Genomic DNA, 24577 nt, shown 5'->3' with positions numbered 1-24577 from the left:
ACATATATGCTGGTAGACAGGGAGGGGTGGTCGGCACAAGAATACACGTTTTTTGATATAATGTCCCAAAATATGTTGTGACTGTTGTTCTAAACAAAGAAAAATTATTATACGCACAAGGGAAATTTCATACTTAAAATGATTCCTGCATTCATTTTTTTGAGGGGGGATAATTTACATAATATCCTTTTCCTTCAGGGTAGTTACTGAAATTTCCCTCCACACACTGGGCGTACACAGACTTCTTTCCTGGGGGAGGCAAAAAACACTTCCCCAGGAAGGTTAAAGCTTTATTTTAAATTATTTGATCGACTTGGTGTTTTAAGTCCACTTTATGCACAGAAAGCCTAATCGGGACTGTACCTACAGTTTAAAGTGGGATTCGAACCACCATGTGCCTCCACCGGGAATCGAACCCGGGACCCCTTGATTACAAGGCGACGACGATACCACTGGGCTATCGGAGATGCCCTTAAATTATTTGAAAATTGAACAACGTGTATTTTATTTTCCACCTAAAAAAAGCATAATGAACGGAAATAAATTTCTCGCCAGTTATTTTCCCCGCTGGATACGGACACAGAAACATTTTCAAACTGGAGAATTCTATTCGCGAAAAAGCAAAATCTTGTTTTGGCACAACAGAAAATTATTTTTGAAAAAAAATAATTTAAAAAATGTAAATTTCATTCTCAAAAAAGCCGGCCCCCGTGGCGGAGTGGTTCGCACATCCCGCTACGACGCCAGGGGTCTCGGGTTCGAATCCTGGCCTGTGCATGGATGTTTGTGAGTGTTCATTCATCAATTTCATCATATCATCACCATCCCCATCTTCGCAAATTAGCCAAAAGTGGCACAAAAGGAGAAGTAAAATAAAGCAAATCAAACATTCTCAAAAACTAACATAATATCTGAAACGGAGGAGTTTAACTCTCAAAAAGGCAAAACTTCACTTTGAAAATGGGAAACTTTCATTCAGAAAAGAAGGGAATTTCACTCTGTACGAGGGAAACTTTGTGCCCGCGTAGCCAAATCGTTAGTGCTCTCTCCCCTTTGGTGAGAGCGGACCCGGGTCAGATTCTCGGTGAGAGTTGCGTCACCCAACGAATCGGCGGCTTTGAAGGCCTTGGCTCTCGAAGGGCTGTTGGGCCACGGAGTTCACTTTATGAGAGTAACTTCATACTGAAAAAAATGTGGTAATTTCGTTCTCAAAATGGAAATTTCACCTTGAAAAAATAGGATATTTCATTGAGTAGACAGGAAAATCAAATTTTGTAGACAAATGTCTACGCAATTCTACAAAAACGAATTTTTGTTCGACCATGGGCTTCAGGGATGTCGGGAGGTATCGAAAGGATCCGTCAACCACTCCTCCGGATATTGGCATCTCTCAAGTTACAAAAAGCAGAAAGTTTGTTATTTTTATTGTTAATAACACAAATAAAGTTTATTTAGTTAGTACTCGAACAGAATAATCAAAGTAAAAAAACAAAAAATAGATTAGAAAACAGAGTGTAAAGTACACAAACCAGGTTATACGTATTTTCATATTCTAACATTTAAAGAAAGAATAAAGAATCCAAAGAATAAATAGTTCCACAGTTTATAAAATTTCAAAAATTAGAGCTGTATGTGAGAAGTTACAGAACAAAAACTTTTGACTGAAATTTTCCCTTAACTTTGAAAGCTTTTCTTGAAAGAGGCGTGCAAAAGTTAATAACAAATTCTGTGCATTTCTATACACTAACTGGGTATTTTCTTTTTTTTTTAAAAAAAGTGGAATATAGTTGTTCACTCGTCGGGTGGATCAAGTAGCAAAGTTTTCCAGTTTATATAATAATAATAATAATGGTAATAAATTTCGAATAAAATGCTATTATTTTTATAAGTTTATAACATGTATTATCGTGTAATAACGTTTATAACACTGGCAATAATTATGATTGTTAGCTATTATTTCTACTATTCAACTTTTATCAATGGCCTGACCCCCACCCCCTTGCAAAAAATTTCTGGCGACGCCCATGTTCGACCCAGTAGACGGGTCCAGTTCGGAAACTGTGCTATTATAACGACTTTCGTCTCTTACAAGGGGGCAAAAGCAGGAAAAGGGGAGAAAGAAAAAAAAAAGTGTCAAAGTTTTTTGTCCGTGTGTCGCAGATCGACCGTCTTCTCGAGTCGAAACTCAAGTTTACGACCGGACAAAGTAACATAACTCCACCAACGCCTCCCTGTTATCTCCCCCCTCCCCATGCCCGTAAAGGTTCAAGGAGGCTGCGAGATGTGCGACAGAAGATACGGCCAATCTACAGCATCCTATTTCTCCGACTTGCAAACATGCCGAATGGGCTCGCTCAAATTCTTGTTATTTCTCTTCCACTTTCTCGCTACTCTTCAGGATGAAGATGAATGATGATGATACACTAAAAAAGAACACCCACACAGAGAAAAAATATCCAGGGGCGGTCGAGGGGTCCAATTCCCCACTCATAAAATCTACCAAACTTCATCTTTATACAGGTGGCCGGACACTCTAGGGCCATGATAACATTAAAGTATACCCGGTTTTCAAGGCGTACTTTCCAAAAATTCAAGGATACAAGCAATTTTTTTTTTGTATCAACCGTGTCTCGCCACACACATACTACATAAATATATTAACAATATTAAGGATCTGCGTGATTATATCAAAAATTCTAATTAAATTAAATTAAACGGTGTGTGTATGTATTTAAAATATTTAATTTAAGGTTAGGAGTTTACGTTTGTGCCATTTCACGTACTCAGACTCGATATACATCTACAAACCCAAGTCATGTTACGGGATATATGTACTAATCTACGAGAAATTGTTAATTGCATACGAATTTCAAACTCCAACTTACCTAATTAACTTCAAGATATCTCATCTTGCAATAATCTTCCGTTTATCAAATTCCCGGTGAGTAGTCACCCTGTTGTAGCATTGGTAGTGTCTGAGAATCGATGACGATCTACCGTTGAAACTTATGATGAAAGACTCACATGCCGTACCAGGTTTCGATTGTGCATCCCTGGTACTCGTAGCTACCGGTTCGTGGTAAATGGAATAAGTGGACGAAAATTCTAGGGGGGGATTTTTGAAAGGGGGATACAATGAAATTATGACATGGTAAAGAAAATAATGAACTTGCGTTTTGGGGGAATATCTTGTCAATGTTCAATTTGTATGTGGAGAAATAATATGGTAATATTTCGCCCAAGGGTGAGGGAGGAAAAATTGCCCCAAAACTTTACATTCGATGTAATTTGGGTTTATCTAGTTATGCACTATGTCCCGCACCGTGTCCGTGTTGTGAGGAAATTGGAAAGCTACGAATGAGCAGCGTAACACGGTCATGGAAACCTACAAAAGCTAGGGCTTCATTGTGCTGACCTCACGTCACCCCGTAACTGGTTGGTTGATCGCCCACCTTTGGGAGTGAGGCAGGCAGTTAGTAAGTAAGTAAAGCCCCTATCACACGGAACTGGATTTCTAGTAGGAATGCCCTAGTTGGCGCTGAACTAACTTTCTAGGTAACAATCATGGCCGCCTGGCTGACTGCTTGACTGGTTTGGAGGAATGACATGTTCTAATTGCTACTTGCTTTCCTCGACTGGATTCTGTGGAACAGCCAATCAGAGCAAAGTTTCGCCATGTGAAGATAATCTGTGAGTGTGCAAAGGAGCGTTTTTGTCTGTGGTTTCCGAGTGTTACTCCAGCAATGTATAACGTATACAGCATGAAAGGCGCGTTGAGTTATACAATCTATGCCGAGTGCACGGTGTTTACATTTCAAACAACTAAAATATTCTTCCATACGTGTACAGTAAACGTTGTAAAGTATGATGTATTTAAGCAGCGCCATTGTTTTGTACCTAATAACGTTTTATACGAAACGTTATTCCTCTCGGTTGAATAGTTATCGGCTTTTAAAAATGTGAAGTGATACAATGTTTACATCTCATGCGGCCGCCATTACAAGTTCCCCCGTATGGGAACAAAAGTCTATCGACAATTACGTTGATAAGTATCGTGTGAGGTGAAAACTAGCAAATTGGTAACCAGTCCAGAGCCAATTAGGGCACACCTACTAGAAATCCAGTTCCGTGTGATGCGGGCTTAAGTAAGTATTTATTGCTAGTCTCATGTGCGAGCCATCGGCTGTGCGCATATTCGTATTACACAACTATGATTTACCTTACAGACTACACTTCCCATTACATTTCGTATAGGTGTTAAATAGCAGTTCTGGTTGTTTTAACTGTTCTCACTTGAACTAACACTTATTCCTCTTCCTTATCCCGTCTCTGTGCAACACTTCTTCTCCCCATAACTATTTGTAAATATACCCCCCCCCCCTTTTTTCCAATAGTTCAATGTTCCTTTGCACTACAATTGATTCGAACACACTTTCCAAGCTTATGTTGCGTAGCTTCTACTCCTGCAGAACGCGCGTGTCATGTTCTGGCCCATCATCACCATTGCATAATACGCATTTATATCTCCCTTCCTCATTTTTTGCTGTATTGTGTCTCCATCCCCCTAGCCTCATCCATGCCAACCCCTTTCTTGCCACCATGCTCACCTTCGTGATGTACGCTACTTGTCCCCATTCCCGCGGTCCCCTTCTTTGGAGTTCGAGCGATCTCTTAGTTTCACATTACGCTACCATTTTCTGCCTATCTATATCCTCTAATCTTTGTTTCAGTATTGCAATGTCCCCTGGTCGACGTGTTCCCCCTCCCAGTCCAATTTCGTATAGTTTACCTCTGATCTCTTTCGCCCATGTTCCCATTTCCTCCCCTTGTAACTGTTGCATCAGCGCTTGCCCTTTTACAGACTTCTCCCTTCTCGATATTAATGTCGCCCAGTATTTAACCCTTCTCAACATACCCCACGTATTCTCCCTTACCAATCCAAGTTCCCGTAGTACGCCGCAGTTTGCAGTGCCCATGCTGATATGCAAAGCCCTCTTGTAAAATGTGCATTGGATTCGGTTTAGTACATCGCCCCCCTTTGCTCCCCCTATCTCCCTCCCGTACCCTATTTACCCTATTAATAATGTACGATACAGTTTTTCCACAAAATGTATGTCGTATTTCTCCAACTTCCATACTGTCCGCATTATTTCGTTTGTTATTGCACCAGCCTTTCCTTGTACCGTTTGAATATGTCTTGTCCATGTCCCTGCCATAGTGAGAACTAGTCTCAAGTATTTTGCCCTGACCCTCAAGGGCTGTTGCGCCACGGGTTTAGATATGCACATAAAAAATGCAACAGAAGAAAAATCAAGTTTGTTGACAAAATATAATCGTTACGGAAACTGTTTATGCTTTTTATTTATTCGTGTACTGTAGATTCGACAGCGGTTGGACTTATGGCCCATGCCAGCGAGGCTGTATTCGAATTTTTCTCTCCTTTCAAAATATGAATAATTATATGAGCTTAGAATTTCTCCTCTATTTAGCGCCAAAATGTCCACAAATTGGACTTGTGAACAAATTAGGGTGTGTGTAGATAAATCACAGAGTACAATCCCTGCTCGCACAGAGAATGGTACTCCTACAATAAATTTACTTTGTACAGGACAACGAAGCTCGTTCACGTTGTAGCAACACTTTTTTTTTTCAATAACACCTCCCTCCCTTCACTCAGGTAAGGCACTCTTTGTTACAGAACTACCCCGCCACGAATAACGGTTCTTGCACCTTTCTCACGACCTGTTCTGTTGTGTTCGCTCTCTCTCTATCGCCGAGTGTGGTCTTTTTGAGGACAGCCATGGATGGCTGTGGGAAGCCAAACCATGGTCGCTCAGGACGATAAATAAATAACGAAATTATCTGGAATTACTAGAATCATGGGCGTGACCAAAAATTTTTGTAGGGATGGGCCATTATCAGTAGAAATAATAAAAACAATAATTGTTAATGCCCTGGTTATAATTAATATACAATGATAACGATTATAACTAATAAAAATAAACCAGTTTTAGTCCAAATGTATTATTATTATGAAAATGGGGAGATTTTGCTACTCGATCCACCAGGCGAGTGAAGATCCAGTACAATTGTCTTCCATTTTCTTTTACATTTCGTACTTTCCATGTACTGAAATTCATAGTTATTGTATTTTGTTATTAAATTTTACACATCGCGCCCAAGAATAGCCTTTAAAAGTTGGGAAAAAATGTTACTTATAAAGTTTATGTTGTGCAACCTCTCACATAAAACTATAATTTTTGGAATGTTAGAAACTGTGAAACCATTCATTCCTTGGATTAAATGGAGGAATATGAAAATAGAACCTGGTTCCTGTAATTTACACTAGATTTTTCGATCGAGTACAGTCTTTACTTGTTTATTCTGACCGAATACTATGAACGGATGAACTTGACTTCTGTTACCAACAATAAAAATAACAAGCTTTTTGATTTTATGTAACTTGAAATGAAGGATGGCAATTTCCAGGGAGGGTCGATCCCTCAACCCCCCCCCCCCCACGACCATGGTTGGAACGAAAGTCGGAAAAGGAGTGTGATGTGTATTTCGTAAAAAAAACACCGCCAATTGTTATTAGCATCATCACTAGTAAAAACGAAGCACGTTAATTTATTATGTGCAACATGGTACATATTCAAATTTCGCACTCAAAAATAAATTCCAAGACAATTCAAGGGTGCTTTAACATGCTTATAACCACGTTTTAAACGTTCAATAGAATACATTTTATTCAACATTATTGAAAATAAACGAACAAAAACTATAAAATCGTTTTTATAAATACTATCAATCATCGTAAGAGAAACTAAAAGAGGAATTTATTTTTTCCCCAAATCCTCATAAGTACAAAAAAAACAACAACAACAACTTATTATCCCGGACTTTTATTGTTTTTCGACAAATTTTCAAAACTTCCACGGGCGCGTCGAGAATCTGAGCGATGCTCGCTGAGCAAGATTTTCGCTCGTTGAGCAGACAGATCATTTGCTTGACGCTGTTTGCTCATTGATCAAAATATCAGTGCCTTTGAGAAATCTGTCGTCAATATGGCTCCGTCGAGTAGACATGAATTCAGCGATTTTGAAAAGCTGTTAATTATTGAAATTGTCGATGTGGACAAAACTGTCGAAATTTTCTTTTTCACATAACTTTCCAAAACTACAGTGCATATTTGGAATAAACAATACTTTCATTTTAATACAATTACAAAAAAGTAGAAAATTATATTAGGTACCTTCTGTTACTGCAACTTCCTCTGCTTTTACGCTGTATTGCAAGCAGTGGTGTGCCGTACACTATAAGTTTACGTCTACGTGCGTTGTATTCACGTAATCTACGCGTAGATTACATTTGGTTGTAGTTTACATAGACTACGTAGACAATCTAAAGTACATTAGAAATAATTTTGAAGACTTCATGAAAGAAAAGTGCCATTTTCAACTATATTTGTTCCTAACGAACTGACAAGAATCCTATTTACAAGAACATTTCTCTCTTCTCGAAAGAAAATAAATCGTATGCAAAAAGAACGCAACAGATGGCAGTCGTGAGGCAAAAGTAGTCTTTTCCCCACAAAACACTAAAATATTTCCGATGTTAGGCTTTTTTCCTAGGTGAGAAATTGTTCGAAATTGAAAGGTTTTTCTCACACATTAGCAACTGATACGCAGTATAATTTTGTTCTACTTCTACAGCGCCCTTAGCTAAGTTTTCACCTTTCATCATGTTGTTTACAAAGATTACGTTATCTACGTGTAGAACAAAAACAAAAAAATTCTAGTCTTCACGGGATCTAAACACAAAAACGATATATTGTGTGGTTTAAACCTGTGGGCGGGTTATAACCCCAGCAATCCCCGCTTGGGCACGCCACTGGCTACTATTGTATTATTATGGGTAGAATCCCGTTCCCCTTAATTGTAATAAAGCTGGAATCAGCAATATTACATTCCAAGTATCAAATGCTTGCCGTATTAAGCCGCTGGAATGCGTTTAGCAACACTCCTGCCATCTATGGATTAGAACGGGAAGCTCGATAAGAATTTCGTGCAATTGAACTAAACGAAAATACTACATTCAAAACTAGAGTAAAAAGAATTGTTTGTTGGCCGTTAATAGAAAATTAATATTACAAACGAGGGGTGTGTAAGATCCTGGATCCTGAAGAGAGGGGAAATTCCAGATGACCGTTTATAAAAGTTGTTAATTCTCCAGTTTTCTGCACTGAAAGCATTTGAAATTTCTTGAAATTAGCATTTTCATTCGGGAAATGAAAAAAAAAAAACACTTGAGGGGGAAATAGTGTGTAGAATTCGCCATTTTAAGGCTCGGCTTGACCTTTGGCATGCGAATGGGTGATTTTTTAAAAAAAATTCCTCTAGTCGAAAAACCTCTTGGATATTTCAAAATATGAAAAATTGCATACGCTTAGAATTCCTTCTTGAGCATTGACGTGAATTTTCATGTAGTATTCTTTCACTGTTGTCTAGATATTATCAATAGTTTCGCGATTACGTAAGTCTATTAAATATTGATAATATCTAGACAATATAGAAAACTACACGAAAATTCACGTAAATGCTCTAGAAGCAATTCTAAGCGTAATTTTTCATATTTTGAAATATCCAAGAGGTTTTTCGAATGGAGAGGAAAATTTGAAAAAAATCGCCCATTCGAATGCCAAAGGTCAAGCCGAGCCTTTCGGGAAATTTCGAATATCTTCCGTCTCGAACGTCAGCATTTTAAAAATTTGCCTCCCTTCACACCCGATAAAACAATATTCCATTTGATGCATTGGGAGGGAGAAAATGTGTAATTCCGAGAGACAGGCGAAAACTGTGATCACATCATCTTTAAATTGGACAAAACAGCATAATAAAACTGTCTCCTGAGACTAAACAATTACTGCTTTTCGGTTGAAGAGGTCTTCTTGTACAAACTGTGCAAAAACTTCGCGATAAAACGTCTCGCACTGTTGTATGACGTTCATAAATTTGATCGGATCACACGGTGTGCTGCCGCCTGGCGACGACACTTTTAAACTGGACGTTCCGAGTTCGATGCTTGCCCAGGATTCATGCCTGTTCATATAAATATGGGGAGACTTGCTAAATTCTGTGATTCTGTCCAAAGAAACAGCTTTGGAATGTGCTTAGTAACTTCATTAGGTACCGAGGATAAAAACATACGTTCTAGGCTAAGCCTATGCCGATGAATTATATCTTTATGCTACTGCTTATTTTCCATCAATGCCGAGTAGAAAAAACATATAAGAACCAGAATTGAAAAAAAAAACCTAGCATTCTCTGCATCAGTAACAGTTGCTGCCAACTGTAGACAGTTCCTTAACTTCCACCAAGAAGACTTTCATGTGGTCCACAGCACTCCCTGTGCACCAATTGCCTATTATTTTCAACTAATTCATCAGACTTCCCTCAGTGGAGCTAGGAATCACTAGGAAGCCACAGAGTTCACAGGTTGTGTGCCAGCTACTTGCTGCCTAATCAGGTGCACTTTTCTTGAGACCAATGTGGAAAATCTTTGTGAAATTTGAGGCATTACAAAGCCTTTATGAATGAAATGAAGAAAAAAAACTTTCGTACATAAAATATACCACATTTCACCACATAATTGTCGCAAATTTTTTTGCAACAAAATGGGGTGCGACCATTATGCAAAGCTTTTTATTTTTAAGTACCAGTAATATTGGTACTTAAAAGTCATTCATTACTAGGTAAACTGTTTTGGTGCAAAATTAGAGCTTGCAATACTCGTAAATATAGTAAAATCTAAATAGTCCAAATCAGCGCACATCATTTCTTCATGGCAGTTTAGCAAACATTTTTCCAATTTTTAAAAAAGTTAACACACTATTTGTTAATGATTTGTGATTATAGTCGAAATATTACACTTGAAATAATTTACTACAGTGTTGCAAATTGTGGACTTTCCGAAAAGACAGGGTGCAACGATTATGCGGTGAAATATGGTACGATTTGGAAATATAGTGCTTTATTGTGCTGAAAAGAAAACATACTTTGGATTTTTTTTTTTTTTTTTTGCATTTTCAGCTGGGTGTTCGTTCATGCGTTCCCGTTGCATTGTTCAGGCTATGCTTCTGCAGAATATCCACGTGGCAGTATCATATTTATTGTTATTCACATTCTAATATGTTAATAACTGGCAGGAAAGATGTATGAATCACTTAACCATAGAAAGCTAATATGTCGTCTGGCAGACTGGTGCAGATTCCTTGTCTTCCAATTAATTGTTCCACACCCTGCCCAGTCTACTTTCATTTGAGTCAGAGAGACTGACAGGAATGTATTGGTGTCCTTTTACAACTGTTTCTAACAGTTTTAAATTTTGCATCGTCTGGGGGACGAAACGTTAGTCTCTCGTACATCAAAACTTCCATGACAACTTCGCAAGATTTTGCTAACATCCTGAATGTGGAAATGCAAAAAACTAATGCACTTTCTCAAAAACAACACGGAAAGAAGACTTTTGCATTCTGCCCCTGAAGCAAGCAGAGGATGGCCAGATTCTGCAGCTACCTTTGCTCCAAAGCTATGTGAGGTGAACACCAGTCAAAGTGTTGTTTGGAGTTCACACAAGACTTAAAAAATGTAATTTTGTATTCCTTCATGCTATGCATGTCTTTTGTAAGTAAATACTAACATTTGTAGTAAATAAAATGTGTTTTCCAATATTTATACTGTGTTCTAATTCTGAAGAAATCAGTAGTCCAGCAGACAAATAGTTAGCTTTAATGTTTGGCACAGGACACGAAAGCTTTCTAGGAGTAACATGCATGTCTCATCACAGATGACTATTCCGGAAGTGTAGCTGATCACTGATAATTCTTTCAACACTTCCAGTACACATGGATGTTTTGTTTTCCTCTATTTCATGAACAGTTGCTCAACTACTGCTCAACACGAGGGTCCCTCTGTATTGAATATTGACAACATTCACTATTGTAAGATCTGAGCCTCTCTTCTGGCATTGTAACAAACCAATTTAAGTCTTAAAAAATGTGCACACCATTCACACACCCTCTGTTAGGCTGTTCTGTTAGTTCTCACAGAATTTTTAGTACGATAGACATCTTGATTGACAATAAAACAAATAATATATCACCTACAAGGTATAGTGTGGCATGTGGCAATGGCAACTGTGTTACACTTCCAATGTGCGGTGTCAGGTCTACGATGCTTAGTGGCAACGTCATCACCTTGTAATCACGGGGTCCTGGGTTTAATATCTGGTGGAGTAACATAGTGATTCGGATCCAACTATAAACTGTAGGTCCCTTACTGATTAGCCTTTCCATGCATAAACAAAAACTCAATTCATGTATCTTATCCTCTTGTAACTGTATTAAACTCTACACCTCAAGGTAGAAGAGGATGGATTTAGCGAGTGAGTAATAATTCAGTTTCTCATTGAAATGTTTTGTTCTTTTCCTTGTAACATTTCTAAGGATGTGAAAATTAATTAATATTTGGTGCAGTGGTCTCTAAGATACTAAAGAATATTTTGAACTATGGAAATCTTCCTATTATTGTGATGATGAAGAATAAGGCTACGAAGCTAAAACATATACATACATGAATGTGTAGAATAAAGCTATGAAACATGTAAAATATACATATTAAAATATGTAATAACATTTTTCATAGTTTTCTATTGTTTCAGTTGATTTGAAAATTCTGTAAGGGTCATTACCAGTTATTCCCAGAATTTACAGGGATTATTTTAGAAATACGGCAGTAATGAAGAACTACGTACATACGTCCTGGCTTAAAACTGGTTTAAGTGAAAGTAAGGTGATTGATCTTTCACAAGATGAAAATTATCAAATTTTTAGAGAAATCATACTATGAATACTTGTATCACAAATAGGTTTTCATTACTCAATCAAAACTATGTAAAATAGGAAACAATCACATTTTATGTAAGACAATTACCGTAAATGGAAAATAAAAATCTGGGACCTATTGATGAAAAATACATGTTGGAATTTAAGAATGAAATATTTCTTTTAACTATTGACAAATACACACTGACAAGCACTAATATATTCCCTTGAACAGTTGGCATCTGTGCATATTGTCTAACTTACCTGCAGCCGTGACATATATATATATATATATTATATACAGGGTGATTGGTAATTCGACCTATTCCTGGAAAGGGGTAATACTAAAGCACATTTGCAACAAATTTGACCCATGCACCGGGGGTCGGAAATCAATGGGTTTCGAGTTATTGCAGTTTGTAGATTTTCGTGACATATTCCGAATTGCAACCAAAAAACTACTAATTGTGAAAAAACTACTACACACTGGACACTTAATCGACACGATGCTAACAGCTGACGAATGAGTGACTACTGGGGAAAAAAATTCATGCCCAAAATTTCCATACACACAGAAAGAAACAGTCATTGGTGCACACGCCATGAAGAAATTTGGAAATTATCGTTTAAATCGAAGAGGATTACTCAAAAAATTGGTAACACACTTAGCATAAAAATTACAGAAAAAACTTCCTCGTTTCATAAGCTCTCCAAAAAGATACAAATGTTGTCAACTGGCACACGGGTTGGGGGAAAAATCTGAATAGAAAGTGGAGAAGGCACGTTGTAGATCTCTTTGTAAAGTGCAAAGAAGTTGTCGGTTGTGAGAAATCAAGGAACGAAAATGAGTGAAATAATAGTGTTATTTATCATTCTCATGATTCCAGGTTGTCAGAATTAACTGTTACAAAAACTACAAATCCTGTGAAAATTGCCTCCCCCGGTTACATATGCAAGCACGCAGCCTGCGGCGTACTTCAGACACAGTCACTCACGTTGACACTTTGTCTCTTATGTATTGGGCGGCTGTCACAATTCTCTCTCAACTCATCTTGGGAATCCACTGGTGTACTGAAGACTTACTCTTTCATACGATTTCATTTCGACTTCTCTTACCAATACACACAAATGAGACCACTTGATAGTATGTATATAATGGTTGTAATTGACATAATAACAAAAATGCCAATCTATATATTTTCTACTTGTGGAACTCTTTGCAATTTACAAATACATTCTTTCAAATATCTTCACTTCATAAAATTTGAATTAATCTTACGAAACTGTATTAATTTATTTTCCAGAATATTCTTTCTACTCGGTGTCCCATAAGTCTGGAACCATAGGTATTGTTCATATTACCCATTTTTCTGTTACAGGTAAACCATGGCACTGAGGAGGAGCAAATCCAAGTTATTTTACTGGTGGGGACTTTGGTTGTCAATAATAAGTTCCAAACATGAACTTCTCTTGTTCTTACAGTGCAACATTACCGTAACACACAGTTTCCTGTACATTGGAGTGAATACCGAGAATGACTGAAGTGGCCTCCAAAGAGCCCAGATCTCACTCTGCTCGACTTTTATTTGTGGGGCTACCTGAAAGCTATGGTGTATGAAGTCAAAATTGAGAGCATTCTCCATCTTAAAGAACATACTGTGCAGGCATGTCAGCAACTTTCTGTGACTGCAATTCATAACTTTTTGCAGGAGGGGAGATTTTATCAACTGTGTATGCAATACAATAATTATGGGACAGCCTGTAGAAAATTTTAAGTAATAAATCCAGAAAGAATACTAAACTGCATTATTCTTGCAACAAAAGTAGCACACCTATTGATGATATGAGTATGTAGGTTGTTACAACAGGAAACAATTGCATTCCACAGTTCACTTTATAGGTGTTATAACCACACTGTACAACAGGCATAGCCCATCGAACAATTTATGTCCCATAAGATGGGTGATGGTTATAGCCTGTAGTTCACTATAAAATTCTACTGTGAATGAACGATAGGCTACAATCACACTGCGTCTCTTGTGCATGTGTGTTGTAACCATCTTTATCAAATTTCAACCGCTAGTTGTCAGGTTTCTTTGTTGCTGAATTTTACTTGTAATCTTGTCGAATTAAGCTGCACTTTTGAAAATTGCACTGAATAATTTATTTCCATATTGTGGGAATTTCTTAGGATGATTCCGCTTCATGTGAGTGATGATATTGATCCAAATAGGAAGTTTCTAGGTTATTTTCATGAATTAAGTCTGTATTGCCCATTTAAAATATGCTTTCAGTAGTGTTTATGCAATGTTAAATATTTTTCAATTTTCAAAAAATTGTTTCAGAAAAAATTCATAAAACGAGAACATTTCTATACAACGAAACACATTATATATCTGTAGGAAAAAAAGTATTTGATTTCAGAAAAAATGTTAAGTAATAACACATTTAGCAACATATTTTCTACGATTAAAAAAAAACAAAAACACTCTTCTCCTGGGGGAAAATCAATATTCTAGGCTGTGCCCGAAAAGGTGCAAGACGATACTTCAAGCGAGCAAGCTCCAAGTATGCTCTTGCTGTGCGGTCTTGAAGTCGTGGACTGGAAGTGGAAGTCTTTCGAATTGCACTTCGACTGCAGCACCAAATACGATCAGTAGATAAAACTGAGGACACGTTGTTTTACTCACGTTTTAAACACTTGTTTTTCACCATAGAAATCACATAGCATTTTCAAATGTTCGTACACATACATTTCCACACATTAGAAGAACTTTAACCCACAACTTGCTGACCCAACAACGCATATTTAACCCGTGTTGCTGGCTTTCTATCTCCGCGATTCAAAACAAACGAGCAACGAGTGTGGATATCACGTGACCTAGTCACCAACCATCTGTGCTGCAAGGTGCGTACTTGTGTGCTTCTGTTCTTGGTGCTTTCGAACTGTACTAGGTGACGTCACTTGCGTCAAGACCATAGTTCAAGTATCTACTTTGTACCTTTCGGACAGAGCCTTAGTCCTGTCCGGAAAAGGTTAATATGCTCTTCATGGCTTCAGTTAGGATAGGAAGAATTGCCACCATAAGTAACTTTCCTCTTAGTACGGATTTTAAACACATTTTTTGTTTAATAATTCAGAATAGTGACACCATAAATGTAAAACAATGCTCTCACTGTGGCAACAACTACATGACTGACTGAGTACAGAGAAATAATTATCTGACAGAGAAGATGCATGGTGTCACTCATGCAAGCAGGCAAGTGCAAAATTTATAAACTTCATGTATTTTGCAAAGCATGGGTTACAGAGTTCATTCCTTGAGAACTGGAAGGTATGTGCATACATACAAATATACAGTGCGCTCTCTTTAATTCGAACTTTGATAATTCGAACAAAAGCAAATTCCCCTTGAAACCCCTATCTAAAACAATGTTAAAAATTACTACTTAATTCGAATTTTGAAGGTTAAATTTGGATAATTCGAAGTCAGGTTTCCAATAATTTAACATAAATCTTTCCAAGAAAGATCAAAGTGGTTGCTACATAAGAAATTCAAACAGATGACTCGTCCCCCTTTTCTTCTTGAAAAGGTTGTTTTTATGGTTAACACATTGGGGTCTCACGATGGGCGTAGCCCGCAGTGCACTTAAAGTCAATGTGGACGAACGACGGGCATAGACCATCCTACGGTATGCAATTGCTTTGCCAATTGAACGACGGGCTATGCTCGTACTTTGTCTCATGCGCATGTTCATTCAAGCCCCTCTGTTGAAATTCCGACCACTAGGTGACTCATGTGCTATTTTTATCTAGCACCTGCGACTGTTTGTTGTCGGATTGATGTACTGTGCATTGTTTAGAATGGCATCCTTAGATCCAGACTGCATAGAGGATTCCGCCTCAGAGTTTGAAGTTAGCGACGATTTTGATGATGCAGATGAATTTGAAGATTTGGAAGGTAGGTTATATTCGTAATAATTATTGTCGACAATATAAACAGTGTTGCAAACTCTAGTATTTTATGAATGAAGTGAGAAGAGGTAATTTTTTTGCATCTGGTCCTGTCCTGCAGCCATTTTTTCATACAAAAGATAATTACTTGTAATTTGTAATTATTTTTTGTTATGTGCACATAAGAAGTATTCTTATGCAAGATTCAAAAGATGTATTGATAGTTTATGTAGTTAATTATTGAAATTTCCAGATTACGAACTTAAAATATCTCTATATTAACATTTGTTACAATGTTGTACTTTTTTTTTCTTCACAAAACATTGCCGAGAAAAATATTAAAAAATGTCTGAAAATGAAAAGAAAATTTAACAAATTTTTGTTCATTGAAAAGAGGAAGTTTTGTAGATTTAAGAAATATGTGGCAAATAAAAACAAATTAAGAATATTTTTTCTATGATTTTTTGAAAAACAACCAAAAACCGCAGACCAGAGGTAAAAATGCTGTATTATGAGGCCAGACCCGAATGTGTTAACAGATGTGCCGACGGCAGATAAGAGGGGGCAGCGGGAATTCACAGAGCTTTTGTTTGTAGGAATGTGACCTTCACCCTCTCAGAAACAAGTTGAGATGGGAGCAGATAGCCGGACAGAAGGGGTCATTTGTCTGTGTGTTTTAGTGGAGTCACAATGTCGAAACATGGTGCTTAACATTAGATAAGAAAGTTGAAGTGCGTACGAAAGAGAAAGCATGTCCCCGATATTGACGCGTGTGTTTTAAAGTGGTTCAAACAATCACATAATGCGAATATTCCAATAAGTGTACTGTTCCTGGATGGATATATGGATAAAACATAGCAGTTGTAAGGTAAGGAGTACTGTTTGCGTATTAATGCAGTTTTATGTTTAATACAGTGTGTTATTTCATAGGTGTTTTTTTTATTATTATATTCTGGATAATTCAAATTTTTTTCATAGCCCCTTGGAATTCGAATTAAAAAGAGTCCACAGCCCCTTGGAATTCGAATTAAAGAGTCCACTGTACTATGTCCAGTCCAGAAGCATCAAATTGGAATCTAATCTAGCAGCATATTATACACATGGGTCATTCAATGTCAAGTGTCCTAGGGATCCCTGCTTGATCCTCTCCAATTTTGATGAAACTTCAACAGGATATATATACAAGTCACACATGGAAACTTGCAAAGTTCAGATTCATACGTAGTTTGGTTGATGCAAACCCGAACAAACCAAAGGACCAGAAGTCAGCCATATATCGGAAACCTCTCCAGAATTCAGCCACATTCTTGCTAAACACTAAAAAACCATTCACAAACAAACCACCACAGAAGATCAGGAGCTTACTTTGCAACCCCAAGGACAGTTTAGGCCTTAATAAGCCTGGATTTTACCACGTCTGCAAATTCAGTAAATGATACAATGGACAAACGGGCAGGACAATTGAACAGCGCTGCAGAGAACACCAGTGTTACATCAAAAATTATCATCCTGAAAAGTCGGGACTAGCTGAACATTCCATGAACGAGGGCCATAGAATAAATTTCAGCAACACCAAAATTATTGCAAAATCATCAAACTAATGTGACTGCATCATCAAAGAGCCAATGGCCATTCATGGGGAAAAGCAGAATCTGAATCACAACACAGGGCTTGAACTGGACCCATCTTGGCTAGCGAGTCAAGCAGCAACACGGATGCAGCAGACACAGTTCCCAAATGGTCTGCCATCTTCAGAAACATTCACCTCCCAAACACATATACACCGGATTGATGCTTAGCATTGCACTTTTACTCTAAAGCTGAGTGGTGTTAGTTATCGAAAGCTTGGAATCTTTTTCACATCTCACTTGGTGGATAGTCCAAGAGAATCTTCTTATCCCTCATTGCCAGGAAAGCTTCCAAGACTAACTTGATGATTGTTAGTATCACTGGAGAGAGTACATCTAGTCTACAAACCTTGTGTTTCATTTTGGTGCCTTTCCATACAAAAGATGTAAACAATCTTAAAAAAAAAAAAAACTGTTTTGAGCAAGATTCGCAAGAGTGCATATAGTCATAGAGATAAGTACAGTTTCGTGTGCACTGAAATGTACTCTTAGTTTGACCTCACAGACTTTTAATAGGTGTTGCTTCAAGTATGCAGAAAGAATTGGTCACACGACTCATTTCTTGATCGCTTAGCCACCATATTGGATTCAAAATGGTGGAATTCATATTTTTAAATATTATCACATCAACCAGGGATGAGATCAGTTTGTGATTAAACGGAAACCATAATCTTATTATGTTCTTGCTTGTAAATAAGTTGGGCTGAACAACATTTCATTCTACAAACTATGCCTAGATATTAAATATTGAGGTGTAGATAAAAACTGTACTGTAAATCAGTGGTTCTCAACCACCGTTAGCCTGCAGCCTGGTAAATTTGCTTTTTAAGTCATCAGGGTGTCTACTAAATGTCTGCTTTTAAATTCCAGGTTTTTTTCCAGGTTTGTATAGGTCTATTTATATTATTTTCCAGGTCTATATTTTTTTTAAAAAAGAAAAGTTAAATATAGAGAAACTAGTACTCACTGTATCCGCGAAACTGTCTTTTCTTCTTTGTTCTATTAATTTCAGTGGCCACTGCCACCATCCTCGTTGGAACTCACTGTACTGTTGCTGACAGCAGATTGCCCATCGCAAGGCCCTTGGACTGTTTGTAGAATTTATCCTCAAACTGGAAGTAGTTGTGTTTTAAACAAACTTCCAACAGCCTGGTTGTTTCTTGTACCTCTACTGGTCTTGCCAAACACATCAAATACCATAGCCATAAAATTCAAAAGGTACAAGTCAAACACACTGCCCACACACTTGTAGACACCAAAATCAAGGAAACACATGCCATAATGCACTTCCCGCACGAGCTGAACATCGATAGCGGACAGGCACACCACACGTGGATTCCCCTACTACAACAGTTAACACCGGGAAATAGCAGCAGGCAACACGGGCATAGACGTAGTTAACAACAGAGCACGTAGCGGCGACCGGAGAACTACAAACAAAAGACGCACGCCAAGCAACAGTACAGTGAGTTCCAACAAGAATGGTGGCAGTGGCCACTGAAATTAATAGAACAAAGAAGAAAAAACAGTTTCGCGGATAAAGTGAGTACTAGTTTCTCCATATTTATATACTACCGCGTCTCTTTTCTCAATTACGAAAAAAAAGTTGTTATTGTTAATAACCCCTACCAGAAGGCCAGGTGAGAAAAATTTGCAGTAACTAACAAAAGCAAGCGGAGTTCTCATCTTTAACTGCCGTGTAATTCATATCCCTTGGTAGTAGTATATTTTTTACAATTTGTTGTTACTACAAAAGTTCTAAAAATTATTAATTTAAATTCTAAGCATATGTTAATTTATATAATTATATGTTACTGCATATTCTTCTTGGATGGGGAATGGCCAGTTACTTTATTTTTACAAAATTTACTCATACTCATACAAATTTATTCATAAAATATACTCATACAAAATGTACTTCGCGCTTGTACAATAATTCTGTAAGTAACAAAATCAATGTGTTCAGATTGGAGTTCTTCAAGTACAACATTTTCTAGTATAACTTTCTTCCTTTTCTTGTCATTTAAAAATATTACCAGCAGTTATAAATGAAAGCATAGGTTCTCATACATGTTCACACACTGTGTAGGGCAAATAAATTGCAGAACAAACCTTAATTATTTGAGTACAACATTTTCTAGTATAACTTTGCCTACAACTAATTACATGTTGTCAGATGAAAACAAGAGAGAGAAAAGAGAAGTCAGTACAGAAAAAGAAATAATACGGACTTCAGAGAAAATACACTACAGCAAGAAAGAGGTGAAGGGCTGTAGAGTGACAGTTTAAGGTCGTACCCAGGACCACGCTCTCACTGACTTTCTCAACATTAAGGAAGAAATCCCTTGAATCTCAGCATTCCCCCCAAAATTCAAGTGGAGGCAGTGACAGACCCTGCTCAGGTATCCCCGTGGTCGCCATCCACGTACTCACAAAACATAAGCTCCTAAGTGAAGTAGACATATGTAGTGAAAATGGTAACTTTGAGAAAAATCCATGTTTCTGGTTAAATTCCAGGCTTTTTCCAGGTTATCCAGGTACAAAAGTAGATTCCAGGGTAATTCCAGGTCAGTAGACACCCTGTTCATTGCCAAGATCCCAATGATTTTACTCGTAAACAGTTTTCTGATTTCCTTAACTTTATACGTTAATTAATATGTACCCTTGAAATTTAATAATAATAATTAAAATATGGCATAATCAAACAAGCATCAGTTCCATTATGTCTAGGCTTGTTGACAAATATCAATTTTGGTTTAATTTAGTTGACAGTGACTGGATGTAATGGAATCTTTCAGTTTTCTCTGGCCAATATTATTAAAATAATTTGGTAAGTGCTGATTTTCATGGGCATGTTCCATTTCGGACACCTAAAATTTCCACTTCAATATATCTGTTAATGAAAATTGTTACGCAAACAAAATTGACCGTGGTGCCCATCCATCAACTTCCAAATTTGGAGGTGTGAAGTAGCACACCCCCAGTTAGATTATTTGATCGCTCACTGCCACTGTCGTGAAAGCATTTCCTGTTATTGCAGTTGAACTCAAACCCAACAGAAAGGTCACCTTTCCAGGTGGTTGTCAGCTTTAGCTGCAAGTTGCGAACTTCAGGGCAACCTCTCGTAGCAGTACCAGGCTGTTGGCAGTTTTATAGTGACAACAAAAGAGTCTGATCCTCCAATAATCATAAGGTGGTGGCACCAGCGCATGTAGCAGACACTGACACAATATTTTCACTCGTGCCAGACCCTCTTCTGCATGTTTATCAGGATGACCTCATTAATAGCAGCAGAGATGCACAGTATCACAGATGTTGTCTTTGTACCCTCACTGCCCAAAAATATGTAACATTTTTTACTACGCACTACTCTGTGGCATGAAGGGTGTCTGTGAGATATGAAGAAAAATGTTTGAGTTACTCTTTCACCAAGTAACCACTTAAAAAGGTACCGTACATGTTTATAATTAAGAAGGATATTTGTGGACACCCTGTACATAAATTATAAAATTAATTCGTATAAATGTTTTGCATTTTCTATTGTAAAGTTTACCACTTACCTGGCAGTTTTAAAGACATGTTTACATGGACTGAGGGAGACTCCATTCAGGGAAAATATTATTTCTGGTTTACTGAGATCTAGCAGACACCCTAACACATCTCCTGGTTTCCAACATGGAAGCTCTTGGGGCTCGCTGTGAGCATTATGCCAAATTAACTGCCTGCAGCCATCGTACGCCAATGAGTACTCATCATCTCCAATGCCGTATCCTTCCTGAAACGGGCAGAAAGGAAGCAACTTTGAAAAACAGGAAATAAAACAGTCTGCAGGACATAAACATAAAAGTATTCAGTGGGGAATGTTAGACTGGCTGGTGGATTGATTTAACTGTTAACTTGCACTAAGTGCACGGTGCTGATCACATAATCTCCTTTATAGCAGAGATTGAAAATGTTAGGGGCCCTACCTCAACACCCTCTACACCAAAGTTCCTCGGTTTGAGTCCTGGCTGGGCATTGGTGTTCTTTGTAAGCATCTCACGTCCTCATGTGGTGTTGGTAATATTTCAAATTTGTTTCTCTTGTTCTTTGCGATGACACAGCAAATTAATCAAAATCATATTACTTTGCTTTACTGCCACTTTTGGTTAATTGTGAAGATAAGGATGAGTGATGATATGATGAAATTGATGAAGGGTCATTCACAAAGAACACCCACGCCCAGGCTGGGATTAAACTCTGGAACCCCTGGCATTATAGCATGGTGTGCTAACCACTCCACCACGGTTGTCGGGTCTGAGACAGAGAAACACAAGAGTAAATTACAACTGAAAACTCTCCCTCCTTGGAAAAAAAAACCCTCTCTCTTACCTCACTGGCATCCAAATGAAGAAAACAATTTACTCAAGCAGAAAGTAGTGAATTAATTCAAGGGTTAATGTCAATTACCACTTTCAAAATTTAAAAAGTTGACCACAATTTCAATTGACACCTAGATTTAATTGATTGCCACTGAGATATCCACTAACAATAAACAATAAACCCCCCATTTTTGATGTTCTAAAATCAAGTAATCTTCCCCAGAATACATCTCAAAGTAACATTATAAACATTCAATGAAGCTACAGGGTGACAGCTAAGAAAATAACTCTCACCCCCACACACCAAACAAATTCTCAAATAATTCTCGGAATTCAAGAAATCCCAAGTTGGTAGACACCCTACCTACTTACTGATAATTCTAAATCTTCATCACTCATCAATTTTTCTACTCGCCTATTCCTCCTCTTCAGGCTCATCAAAATAACAGCGAGGAGATTACAGTGTGTGTCTGTCAAATCCTTTTCCATTGAATTTTGTTCCACCATGATCAGAGGAAGATCAAAGAAAGCAACATTGAAATGCTGACAGCCAAAGGCAATCCAGAACATTCGTTAAATAGAAAAATCTTTCTTTAAAGAATAAATGTACAATGATGTACTAAACTTACATGATTGAGAAAAGTGCTCTCCTTTGTTGCCCAACCAATCTGCATCACCCCGGGAGTTACAATTTGCGTTTCATAATACCAGACCCCAGTGTCCACTTGGAACGTACACCGGACACTTTCAAATGAATAAGCATCACACCTTGCCTGTAAAGAAAGTAACAATACATTTTAAGACACACATTTTGGATAATTTCTTTCACATATAATATGCCACACATAATTAATATCTTACGATGGATTGATTGTTAGTATAAATGTTACACAAAAGGTTCCACATTACACAAGCCTTGTAATATTTGCATATACCGTGTATAAGTTGCACTTTTTTCCTTTAAAAATAAGTCGAAAAACAGAGTGCATCTTGTACGCCAATACACAAGCTTTGATTACCTCCATTTCTGGAAATTTTCTCTTTTCTGAAGTTAGACAATTTCCTTGCGGTGCATGGTGAAGAAGATTAAAAATGTATTCTTTCCTAGTTAGATTACGTAAGTTACTGTTTGAAAGTAAGACCTACACATTACACTATATTTGAAATATTGTACGTTAATTATAATGTTAAGTAATGAAGATTTTTCTTAAAAAAAAGTTACTTATATTCTGGAAAATAAGGGACATATTTAATGTATTTAAAAATATATACACTGGTTCATCTATAATGCACAGGTAAAAATACAAAGACATGTCTGATCCGAGATAACAACTCTCACTGTCTGTATAACGAGTCATGGCAGCTTACATTTCGGAGATGTTATTTTTCTTTGCTTTTCTGCCACTTTTGGCTAATCGCGAAGATGAGGATCAGGGATGATAGGATGAAATTGATGAAGGGACACTCACAAAGAACACACATGCCCATGCTGGGATTCAAACCCAGACCTGTGGCATCACAGTGATTACCATACCAACATGGAGGTCGGCAACTAGGAACATGCCTAGCAAAAATTCCAAAAGAAGCAAAAATATATCAAGCACTGTTGTAAATTTATCACCCTTGTTTTTGCGAAGTAGGGGAAAGGGGTGCTTGCTCAAAGCCTAGAGAAAATGGCATTTAGACAATACCAGACATCTGACGGAGTGTCAGCAAATTTTCTTTCAAGTCCACTTTATGATAATCTGAACTGGACCTACAGTTTAAAGTGGGATCCAAACCACTATGATCCACCACCAAGTACCAACTTTAGGCCCCTTATTACAAGGTGACAGAATTTTACCACTATGCCATTGGGAAATGACAGACTTCTGTAACGATTTGTTTGGTGACTGTGTGCTTACTAATCAATTGTAGGGCAGAAAACAACTGTGATGACTAAGGGCTAGGATTTTGATGACATTAAAATTGCCAAAAAAGGACCTTTAAAAAAATGCATTTATGACCTAATACATGCAAGAAAATGTCCTATAAACTTAGAAAAATGACCCAAAAATTCTGAAAGATTTGTAGAACAAATTTATAAACTACCAAGAGAAATTCAAATTACAAATTAATGTTTCAGTATCTATCACATGTTCATTGCGTATGGTAGTACAAGTAAGAAAGTTCACTTTTTGTCATTTTTTACACTTTAAGTAATGAGTTGCAGTATACAATGAAAATCATATGCAAATTTTCAAAAGTGAATGATTGTCGGTTGTTGGACAAGAGAATTGAATTGTTACACAACAGCTTGTACCAACAATACTGCACAGAATTTCTTTGTTTCTTCAAACACATCGTTCAGAACTGCGCTGAAGGCAACGAGACGAGAGTCGGGAACCTCTCTCCTTCAAAGGGTTACATTTGCATGTAAAATGCCCCTTCTTTCACCAAAATGTAGAAAAATGCATAAGATGGCTTTTAAAAGGCCGAAAAATGACAAACTGTTTCAAAAGTTTAAAAAATGACCTTTACTTCAAAATGGTCAAAAAATGCAAAAAAAATGCCCTAACAAAGGCATCCCAATTTATTCACTTACGTGTAAAACATGTTCCTATCTACTTATGCAACGTTTCTGCCTTACGAAAAAAAAAGATGCATTTGCATCAAAATCCTAGCCTAGTGATAAGGATGCTAAAACTCATTTGTAGGGGTGGACCAATAGTTTAACAATCACCATAATCCAACTCAGAGGAAAGGCTTT

The 24577-nt window shown here is 37.4% G+C and overlaps 1 protein-coding gene across 2 annotated transcripts in view; it reads right to left on the bottom strand.

The window, feature by feature from the left end:
• The window catches only part of LOC145987626 (RING finger and SPRY domain-containing protein 1-like), a 60486-nt gene that overhangs the window by 21556 nt on the left and 14353 nt on the right, over positions 1-24577 (bottom strand). For both annotated transcript variants that reach the window (XM_083122041.1, XM_083122042.1), the window contains exons 8-9: positions 22458-22601; positions 21028-21242 (exon numbers count right to left, since the gene is read on the bottom strand). In XM_083122041.1, coding sequence (XP_082978167.1) covers positions 21028-21242; positions 22458-22601 — 359 coding nt within the window. The remainder of the gene's footprint in view (positions 1-21027; positions 21243-22457; positions 22602-24577) is intronic.

The sequence above is a fragment of the Lepisma saccharinum genome, chromosome 5 (assembly GCF_977018435.1).
Source record: "Lepisma saccharinum chromosome 5, izLepSacc3.1, whole genome shotgun sequence".
NCBI classification, from domain to species: Eukaryota; Metazoa; Arthropoda; class Insecta; order Zygentoma; family Lepismatidae; genus Lepisma; species Lepisma saccharinum.
The sequence above is the reverse complement of the archived record's forward strand: the minus strand, read 5'-3'. Positions and strand labels throughout refer to the sequence as shown.